General features: G+C 41.9%; 3 protein-coding genes across 3 annotated transcripts; all 3 read right to left on the bottom strand. All coding sequences in view use genetic code 12, as the record gives it.

Moving 5' to 3' along the window:
- Positions 1 to 298: 298 nt before the first annotated feature.
- On the bottom strand, positions 299 to 1,654 carry PICST_33214 (predicted protein; the record flags this gene model as incomplete). The annotated part of the gene is made up of 1 exon (XM_001385986.1): positions 299 to 1,654. The coding sequence occupies one exon, from the start codon at positions 1,652 to 1,654 to the stop codon at positions 299 to 301; it is 1,356 nt and encodes a 451-aa protein (XP_001386023.2).
- Positions 1,655 to 3,031: 1,377 nt separating this feature from the next.
- Positions 3,032 to 3,711, bottom strand: PICST_33213 (predicted protein; the record flags this gene model as incomplete). The annotated part of the gene is made up of 3 exons (XM_001385985.1): positions 3,032 to 3,569; positions 3,617 to 3,628; positions 3,659 to 3,711. 3 exons carry the CDS (start codon positions 3,709 to 3,711, stop codon positions 3,032 to 3,034), a joined length of 603 nt encoding a protein of 200 aa, XP_001386022.1.
- Positions 3,712 to 3,941: 230 nt separating this feature from the next.
- Positions 3,942 to 10,274, bottom strand: ADD2.2 (ATP-dependent DNA helicase; the record flags this gene model as incomplete). The annotated part of the gene is made up of 1 exon (XM_001385984.1): positions 3,942 to 10,274. The coding sequence occupies one exon, from the start codon at positions 10,272 to 10,274 to the stop codon at positions 3,942 to 3,944; it is 6,333 nt and encodes a 2,110-aa protein (XP_001386021.2).
- Between the last annotated feature and the right edge of the window lie 723 nt (positions 10,275 to 10,997).

Genomic DNA, 10,997 nt, shown 5'->3' with positions numbered 1-10,997 from the left:
AATGTCGCAAATCACACTTGACGGGTCACGAGCGACGGGGCCTCTGGCTGTTTGTTCTCTAGCCAAAGCATTTTGAGGCGTTGATTATTTGATTGGATACAGGCAAAAGCTATCGCAAATCACACTTGACGGGTCACGAGCGACGGTGCCTCTGGCTGTTTGTTCTCTAGCCAAAGCATTTTGAGGCGTCTGAATACAGGCGTAAGCTAGACTTAAGTTACAGGGAAGAGGAACTATAGTTATTATATATTAATCTGCTAGTAAGTGGCCGGATCAGCGACGTCTAAACAGACAGTGTCTATCCTCTTCTTCTCTTGTTGGCACAAATATGACACTGCTCCTTGCCAGCATCATAACAGGTTTCTTCCGTCATACGCATGTGTCTCATTAGTATTAAGTTGACACAATTGTTTGACAATTCTCGTTGAAACGCAGACGAACAGGTGTTGTACAAAACCATCTCCACCTTCCCACTGCTAAATTGACTGGCTACAAGCAATTCTATAGGGTTTCTAATCGAATATGCAAACAACACGGTTGTAGCCTCGAACTGATGTAGACCCACCATGGCTTCTGCCGTAGTAACCACGACCTTGATATTCTCACTGGCCATCTTTTCTAAGGCAGCTGTTCTGCGCTGTGGAATTCCACAGACACCTATACATGGAACCCCCTCCTCAGCCAACCGATGTTCCAAGTACAACACATTTTCATAAGATTGAACGAGTACAAGCGCCGAACCCAAACTCCTAACTCTGTATGAAATCGTCTGATTTATTGACGCGGCATTCGGCTTCTTGACAAGAGTGAATTCTTTGTGAGGCAATATTGGATCCTGTGACGACACCCTTCCCAACCGATTGAGACTAAATAATGTACGCATCGAATTGTCTGAAACCTGGGGAAGGAATGATGTCAAAAATACGACGGGTACATTTCTGTTTCCATCAACCACAAAATCTTTCATCTGCAAAATATGGGCATCGTCAACCACCACCCGCCGGAGATAGGTCCTGCCTTGATGAGCAACGGACTCAAAATGTCTGACTACCTGATTAAGATATCTAAGGTGGCCGTCTTCAAGCAGCATCAAAAGAACATCGTAGTCGGTGACCAGTCCATCAGCCCCATGAAACGTACGCACCTTGAACCCCAAGTCTGTTAATTGCCGGATGGTGGAATTGAGTGTAGAAACGTAAGGTACCACCAATATCGTAACCAAGTAAATCTTTCTGTGTCGATCGGACTGGCGACGACTGAAATTAAGCTCCGCCAACATCGCAATGAGGCAACAAGTCGTCTTTCCCAGGTTAATAGCCACCGTCGTACTGAAGCAATTGGCCACATCTGAAGTAGCCTGTTGCTGGTCCCTCTTGAACTTAAAGTGTGGCCCAAACATCTGTCTGCCGGCATCTATAAGTTCCTGGCCCGTAAATTTCGGTAGTTCGTCCTCGATCCATATACTAGGCGAGAATATCTGAAGAGTCCTCATCTCCAAACACGTATGCCAGGCTGCCAGACAGTCTCTCATTCGTTGTAGCATTACGTTATTGTAACCATTTCTATCTGTGGCATAACTTTCGACAAACCTTCTAAAAGAATGCCCAGACTGTTCGGCAAGGGTTTTGTCAATAATGTTCTGTAATCCAACCATCCCAGACACTTTCTCCGCAACCAAATATGAAAGTACTTGTCTTATTTCCCCGTATTTTATTCCACTAAGCTTTGGAGTTGTTGAAGCCACAAACTGACGCAACGACTTTCCAAGGACAGTACTGCTTTTGATGTTTTTTTCTCCCATGAACAAATGGAGCTTGTATTTGTCACTGAGGTCTTCAAACTCAGTGAATTTCAATGAACCAGTTTGTTCTAGGTACTGAACTAGAGTATGTTCGAACAGATACCGTAAGCCAAGCACTCGGACACTTCTTCAGAATAGCTATACTTCTGGGTTGCCATATTTGCGTGTTGTGTCATGTGACCGGATACCATGTGAACATATTTTAAGTAGATATAATTAGAGCATTCGAATTTTTTAAGATTCAAAGGTGATGAATTCTTACTTGATTGAATGATGGTAATCGAATGGTATTACTTTTAGGACAGGTGCAATTTTTTGCAGCAATTAGTATTTTTACAGTATATTTCGCATTCTTTCTAGAGAGACAAGCAGTTCATGTATACAAGAAAATTAAAAAGTAATAGAGGTAAGGGAAAAGTTAAGATTGTAAGAATATGGATATTTGGTGTTGGTTACTGTTGATAGGATGATGTATGATTTAGTGGGAATGTGATATTGTTGTATTATATTGAGTTGTTGTGAATTTGGAGGGAGGATTATCCATTTAGAATCACATGACTGAAATTGATTGATAGGGGGTTATGTACAGTCAATATAGAGGTGAAACAATTTAACCGCATTTGATGTGCGTGTATTACTAAAATGAGAACTGAGAGGTATAAAAGGATGGCGAGATCCCCAAAGTTTGAAAATAATTATGAAGATCATCAATTGATTCATTTGAAGTAGGATATCCTGGATTTTTATGGAATTACATAATGTTCAACAGTAGGATTCTATTAGACCAGGTGGGCGTCTTGTCTAGCAGATGTACCAAATTAGCAAAGCATTGCCATAGGTAAATCGGTGGTCAGAACAGTAGCGACAGGTCAAGAGAATATTGTCTGAACAATTGATACCCCTCAAAAACTCGTCACTCCTACGAAAAGTTGGACAAGTTTGATCCAGTCGAACAGACTGCTCCATTGTGTATTGACAACCAGTTGTATGAAGAAGGCTTTGAGGTAGGATATTTTTATCTAAGTTTTCATAAGTATTCCAGTGTTTTGTGCGAGGAAGGAATGTGACCTAAGACATTCTTCGCAGTAGAAGTATCGGATCGCCCAAAAGCAGCCATTCACGTGACCGGAGTGTTGTCTTATCTATTTCTGCAGATGTAAAATGCTTACGTCATATTTTGCCAATAGTCCTGTATGGAATCGACCCAAATAGGACATAGGGTGACAAAATTTACGAGATACTAGTTGTTTGCACGGGCATGACATAACGTGACCAAATATGTAAGATTTTGGTTGAGGCACGGAAGTTAAGTGAGGCGACCCAAATAGGATATAAAGTGACCAAAGGGGTGTGAGTTAATAGTTGCGGCACGGAGGTATAATAGCGGCACGGGCCTTGCGGTATGGATCTTTTCACGTCTTGCGGTATGGATCTTTTCACGTCTTGCGGTATGGATCTTTTCACGTCTTGCGGTATGGATCTTTTCACGTCTTGCGGTATGGATCTTTTCACGTCTTGCGGCATGGATCTTTTCACGTCTTGCGGTATGGATCTTTTCACGTCTTGCGGTATGGATCTTTTCACGTCTTGCGGTATGGATCTTTTCACGTCTTGCGGTATGGATCTGACGGGCCAAGTTTTCATGGATGTTTGTGGAAGTGACGTAAGGTATGCGCTAAATAATGGGTGCGAAACGACATTTATGTTGTGGATGTCGCGGAATGTCGTATTTTTTGAGTCGTGACAGGCAAAAGTACGCACCTCGGAACTGCACAGCAAGTGTGATTTTTTGCCCGTGACAGGCGCACTACGCACCTCGCCTGCACACTATGTGGATAATTTAACTATGGCGCATACAAATTCGTTGCGATAGGCGAGGTTGCACAATCTCGCTTGCGTCTATTTGACATTTTGAAAAATTTTGCGCTCCGTTGGCACGGCTTTCAAATTGCAGTGTTGACGTTTCACGCTGTGGCAGTATAATTATGCAATTGAGGTTGAACACCCTGGGACAGAGACAGTAGTATTACTTACGTACCTAATCTTCAATGAATGTTGTAAAAAGATTGAGTTGTTTTTACCGAAAGAAGAGGTTTTTTATTTAGAATAGCATACATACGATTATGAAAACGAATACACTTCATGCATGTCTTCTCTTGTTGACACAAGCATGACACCGCTCCTTACCAGCCTCATAACAAGTTTGTTCAGTTAAACGCATATGTCTCATTATCATTAAATTAACACAAGTGTCCAATAAGTCTCGTTGAAACTCAGTCGAATAAAAGTTGAGCAATACCATTTCTACCTTCCCACTGCTCAATTGACTGCCAACAAGCAATTCTATCGGGTTGTTAATCGAATATGCAAACAAGACGGTTGTATGTTTGAACATATGAAGACCAACCATCGCCTCTGCCGTAGTAACCACAACCCTGATATTCTCACTGGCTATCTTATTTAAAGCAGCTGCTCTGGCATCTGGGGATCCATAGATACCTATACTTGGAACCTCAACGGCCATTCTATTTAACAAGTACGACACTTTATCAGAAGACTCGGCAATCACAATTGCCGAACCCAAACTCCTAACTTTGTCTATAACCGTCTGACATATTGACGTGGTACTAGGCTTCTTGAAAAGAGTGAACTCTTTATGAGGCAAGAGTGGTTCCTGTGACGACACCCTCACCAAGGATTCGAGATTAAATAATGTACTCAACGTATCGTCTTCCTTCTGTGAAAGGAATGACGTCAAAAATACTATTGGTACATTTTTGTTTCCTTCTATCACGTATTGTTTCATTTGCAAAATATGTGCATCATCAACCACCACCCGGCGGAGATAGGTCTTGCCTCGATAATTAGTAGACTGAATATGTCTGACTACCGAATCAAGATGTCTAAGGTGGCCGTCTTCAAGCAGCATCAAAAGAACATCATAATTGTTGACCTGTCCAACAGAACCATCATACGTATGCACCTTGAAATTTTCTGTTAATTGGCGGATGGTGGAGTTGAGTGTAGAAATATAAGGTACCACAAATATCGTAACACAGTGAGTCTTTTTACCTCGATTGGTCCGGCGAAGACTGTTAGTACGCTCTGCCAACATCGCAATAATGCAACAAGTCGTCTTTCCCAGATTAATAGCCACCATCATACTGAAGCAATTAGCTACATCCGATGTGGCCTGTTGTTGGCCCTCCTTGAACCTAAACTGTTGTCCAAATATCTTTCTGCCTGCCTCCAAGAGTTCCTCTCCTGTCAATTTCGGTGGTTCGTTCCTAGTAAATATGCTAGGCGTAAATATCTGAAGAGTCCTCATCTCCAAACAGGTATGCCAGGCTGCCAGACAGTCTCTCATTCTTTGAAGCATGACATGATTGTAGCCATCTCTATTTGTGGCATAACTTTCGACAAACCTACTAAACGAATGCCCAGCCTGTTCGGCAAGGGTGTTGTCAATCTTGATCTGTAACCCAATCATCCCAGAGACGTTCGCCCCAACAAAATATGAAAGCACTTGTCTTATTTCACCGTACATGATTCCTCTAAGCTTTGGAGTTGTTTTATTTATGAACTTACGGAACGATTTTCCAAGAGTAGTACTGCTTTTGATTCCCTTCTCTCCCATGAACAAATGGAGCTTGTATTTATCACTTAGTTTCTTAAACTCTGTGAGGCTCAATGAACCGGTTTGTTCTTGGTATTCAACAAGAGTGTATTCGAATGGCCGGACAAAATAGATATAGTGAGCCAAGCATTCTGACACCTCTTCGGGCAACATCTTGAGAATAGGACGTTCTCGACTATATTTCATACTGTTCTTTCCATTGTTGGTAAAGAGGCCAAGCATCCCATCAGCAACAAATACATTACTTCCCAATCTTTCTTCGTTACGAATAAGAACCAGGTATAATTCCGTTAAACGATACGGAGACCCACACGTCAACAAGATCATACAAAAAAAATAGTTGTTCAATCTAGAGAGTCGGCGACGGAAACACTGAAGACTTTTGACATCATACTTATCAACCAGATTAATTTCCAAGCATCTGTCGATGTCCCTTTGATCCCAGTTGTAACTAGTTTGAGGCATTCCAACAACTCTTGGTTTTTGTGCTGCCAGCATCTCATGCATGGCCATAGTTGGCGTGATGTTGATGTCCACGAAAAGTTCCTCGACTTCAAGTACATATTGCTGAATGGCATCATAGACCCATTTTTTGATGTCGTTGAGTCCAACTTCAAATGTATTTATTCTTATTATGTCTCCAACACGTAGCACATTCATGGTCCTTCCAAATGTTCGAGGACTCAACGAGTGTACATCGGCACTGAACTTGCGAAATCGGCCGAAATTGAGTGATATGGAAGCAGACTTGTTACAATCCTCAACAAAAGGATGGACATAAGACTTGTCTTTTTTCATCACGTCCACAGCTATACATTTGAATGCAAAGGATAGGCCACTGCAGAAATCGCAGCGGTACGACTTAATTTTGAATCCTATTCCTCCTTCATCAAGAAGACACACCATTAGACTGCTCATAAAGATATCGTCCATGTAGTTTAGGTCGTCTTCCTGCAACACTAGCACCGGAGACAACAACCAGAACGCGCCAAATATCTTCATTTGACCGAAAAATCTTCGTAATCCCTGTTCTTTGTTGGCACAGAATACTTGATCAAACGCTTCCATTGCTTTGTGTTCCTTCAACTCGCACATTTTCATGGCAACATAGAGGAATCTGGCTAGCGCGAGTCCATATCGCAGGGCAGAGTTTGGAGTGCTACAGAACCTGGGGTTATCGATGAGCGCTGAGAGAGAAGATCCGGTACTCAAAGCTAATCTTTTCTTCGTTACATATTTCTTGCACAATTGTACCAAACGTGGCCATCTTTTGTCATTAGCCATGTTCAAAAATGAGCGGAACTTTGTATACTCATGCGCTTTGTATCTGGATAAAAATGGATCTACAATTTGCAATTCCGCAGAGCTATCTGTTGGTTCGTGAAACCCAGCGGCTAGGTTCAGTTGAATTCGGAAGTAGTTTGTCTTGGCCTCTACATTCCGAACACTGTAACCATACACAACATGCTTTTCAGGTCCCTCTTCTCGTTGGTGCTTGGCTTGTTTGATATGAGCGGTAACGCTGGAGTGGTGGGCAATGAACTTACACACATGACACATGTAGTATTTAGTTGGCTGTATGCAGTTATCTACCAACTCGAAATCGAGATGCTCTCCGTTGCCATTTTCCACCGCCACCACTGGACCGTCATATTTTACTGCTGCTTGCAAAGTGGCAACTTGCTGCTGGTGACGGGGTGCCAACATGTATTCATACTTTCTATCCATATTGTGGAGCATGTAGGATATTAACTCACTCCTCACGCTCAGCACTAAGTCGGCAAAGAAGACCTTCCTCAGCAACCTGTGTGTTATACTTCGGAACCACTTCTGCGTGAAATCATAGTATAAGCCAAGCTCCTTCACTAGCAAGTAGTTGTGCTTGGCCAAGAATTGGTCGGGGAGCATACCTAGCTTGACCTCTAACCATTTCACTTTGCTTTCATATTCTTCCGCCGTCCACCCAGGCCCACCCATAACCCATTGTGAACTCAGACCTGTAATTTCTTCAACAGTAGCTGCAGCTTCGGCTTCAGCAACATCATCTGGAATACCTATTGCATAGTAGAGGCCCTTTGGTCGCTCCAAAAGGTATCCTTTGAAATCCGCACTTGTGTCATGACCAGCATGTTCTCTTCCGACCATGCTCGCATAATCACGCCTGTGCCTGGAAAACGCAGTTTTTGTTTTAAATATCTGATAGCATTGTTTACAAAAGCATAGTTTCTTCGAGTAAGCTACTTTGGACAATTCTTTGGCCCAGTGGATGTGTCCTCTGGTTACTTTCTTCTCGAATTTGCTGGAGTCAATGATTTGAGTGCTAATGACACGGTCCACCAAGTTTCGAATACGGCTTTTGTGGTCACCAATATCTTCCAATGTGTTTTTGAAAAACTTTGAATTCACGTCAACATACCGCTCTTCTGTTATGTAGTAGTACAAGTAGAAGATAGGATCGTAAACTAACCCATGGGAGTATCTCAATAGTTCAGAGACCTCGATTTCTTCTTCCTTGGATGGAGGTGGAAGAGATTCAGGTTCTTGTTCGTAGTCGCTGGCCTCTTCGTCTGTGGAATACGGCTCCACTATGAATTCAGGGTGTGTGACTGGTGAACCCAGTCCATCGTCGAATGAAGGAATAACAATATCTTCGTCATCATAATCGCCATCCTCCGATTCGCACGTACTGATTGATTCGCTTGACCCCAATATTACCAAGAGATTGAATCCCGTTGCGGCCCTGATTGCATACCCTTCTCGACTGATGAATCTATCATGACCAGTATTCTTTGCATGACGGGCAGAGCTTCTTAAGTTTTCATTGTTCTCGTTGAATCCTATTACAAAGCCACATTCCGAACAGTACGTATGTATGTTTGGAGGAAGCCTGGGAAAGGGACGGAGAATTTCAAATGTTCTACCCTTGGTATCTATTGGAATTCTATAGTACTGAGGCATAAGATCGACCCATTCCTCAACATCTTCCAACATCTGGGTATATTGTGCATTTGACACTGTTCCCATGAGAAAGGACCTGAAAGCCCTGGAGGTGATGTCAAGGAAGTGTTGTTGTCCTCTCAGCCAAAGAAGATTGTTAATTTGACAAATACCCTTCTTTTTTAACTGAGACCATCCACTAACAGTGGAAATCCTAACAGTTTCTTCGTCATATAATAAATCTGCTTCTGGTTCATATTCATTATCAAGACCATCATCGGAGGTATCATAAGCTGAAATGTCTGATTCGTCATTATCCGATTCAGTATCATTATCTATTGCAATGTCAATCATTTCTTCATCATCTTCTTGTGCATCATCTACAAAGAGATTATCCGAATCAGAAGAATCGTCAAATGATCTAAAGTCACCTTCTTGAACTTCATCTTCTAAGAGAGTATCCGACTCAGATTCTCCATTTACTGCTGTCAATTCGTCACCTTCTTGACCATCTACTGTGAGATTTTCCATATCAGAAGCATAGTCTACTGACCCCTCAGCTTCTTGTTCATCGCTCAGGAAGACAGCACCAGAATCAGAGGCATAATATTCGAGATCGGGAGCCTCCTCTCGTTGATCTTCCAAAATGTCTGTCATTCCTCCACCCAGTGCTAATAAGAAAATAGTCCCCAGCTCCATTCTGTATCCCATCCCAGTTAGAACATTAAGGTTATCGACATCACAATGGTCATCGATGATAGCCGAATTGATACAATTAGGGCAGTACTGGATCTTTGAAGGTGATAAGCCATGTAGGGGTTCTTTCAACCATTCAAGACATATTTGTACCTCGGACAGCGTATTAGGGCTGGCTAACAAAAACCAGTAGTAGGAATTCAGCATTACTGCATGCATGTGTGTTTCAAGAAACTTGCATTTGTCAATGATAGAAGACAACGAGTTGTGAACAATTTCGGAGTTTCTATCCAAAAACACACGTTCATGTTCGTGCCAGTACAACCCCATATCAGGAATGTATATGATATTGGCGTATTTTTGCAAAAAGGCATCAGCGGTCATATTCTCAGATTCTCTCACACAGATTTTGGTGATAAGAGGGCCCTTGTATTCTACTTCTAAGTCTCTATTGGTGAAGCGAGATCGACGATGGATGGGAGAAGAGCAAGGTATGGTTGGACTCAGGGCAGTCACATTTGGAGTGCTTGGTGGAGGAGTAGCAGGTAAAGAAGGCATACGTGGGAATTCCTTCAATAGAAAGAAACCCCCCAGTTCCACTCTATAGCCTTCTCCCCTTCTCATGTATCCATGACTTGCACATTTCACTGGGAGGTGACCAATGTTTCTGGTGTACTTACAGGAATCACAGAAGGCAAATTCTTCGGCTTCAATGCCAGGGATAGGGCTTGGAATGGTAGCCACATTCACAATATTTGACTCGCGTTCTATTTGGTTGTAATAAGGTGATTGTTTTGTTAGTTTGCTAATGAGGTCAAGAAATCTTTGCTTTGACTTTATATATAATTTGGAGCTGGCATATTTCGAATCCGAAGAGATAAAATAATGCCTTTTTTCCAGATAGAAGTATCCTAGAGACTCAACAAACACAAAGTAATTTTTGGCCAAGTAGTCAAGTTCGTCTTTGACATTTGTCCTCGCTGGAGTAGATTGCATTGAAGAACATGGCAGGCTCCGTCTAAACGATTGAGGGCTCGACCAAATATGCTCATCGGTAGAAACGAGATTGGAGTTTTCGCATTTGATATCTACTTGGCTGAAGTCGTCTAGAGCATCTTCGAAGTTCTGGTCCAGGTCCAGGTCCAGACCCAGATCCAAAGTTATTGGATTATGACTTGAATAGCCTGGTGCTTGAGTATTCATTCTACTTTTAGTATACGTTACTAACTAATTTGAACACAGGAAGGTCTGGAGGATGATCTTGAAGTTGTAACTAAAGTCGCCACTGTTTCAATTATAAAAGAGATTGATTATTAATAAAATAAAGCAGAAAAGTGGGATTTTGGGCCATATATACAAAGAGTTTAGGGAATTCACCTAATCGGGAATAATACATAAATTACTTGCAGAATTGTAATGTTGACGTTAAAAAATGTGCCTAATCTTAAACCTTCTCTTCTCGCTGTCTATTTATTCCTATCAATGAACCTAGTTTTTCGATCGATGAACCTAGGTGGCTCGTTGTTTGTTCCGATCGATGAACCAAGACGTGGCTAGTCGCTACAATTTAAATATAGGGCCTGTCGCAAGGCAGAGTCCATCTTGAAAATTTTTCACTGGTTTTCAACTGTCCAATGGGATCCCTTTAATCAGAGTGTATGTCCATAACCGCCCTAAGTAGGATTGTAATGAACATTCTCTGACGATACTCTTAACTGGTGCAGGATTAATGTTCGTGCACTAACAACATTAAAGACATTTGGGCTCCAATATTAGTGTGTTGTGTCATGTGACCAAGAACTATGTGACCATATTCTAAATGGTTATCATTAGAGCATTAGAATTTTGTAAGATTCAAATGTGATGAATTCTTTCTTGATTTAATGAGGGTTTTCAAATGGTACTACTTTTAGTGTAAGTGGAATT

Source organism: Scheffersomyces stipitis, chromosome 7 (assembly GCF_000209165.1).
Source record: "Scheffersomyces stipitis CBS 6054 chromosome 7, complete sequence".
NCBI lineage: Eukaryota > Fungi > Ascomycota > Pichiomycetes > Serinales > Debaryomycetaceae > Scheffersomyces > Scheffersomyces stipitis.
This window is presented reverse-complemented; position numbering and strand designations above follow the sequence as displayed.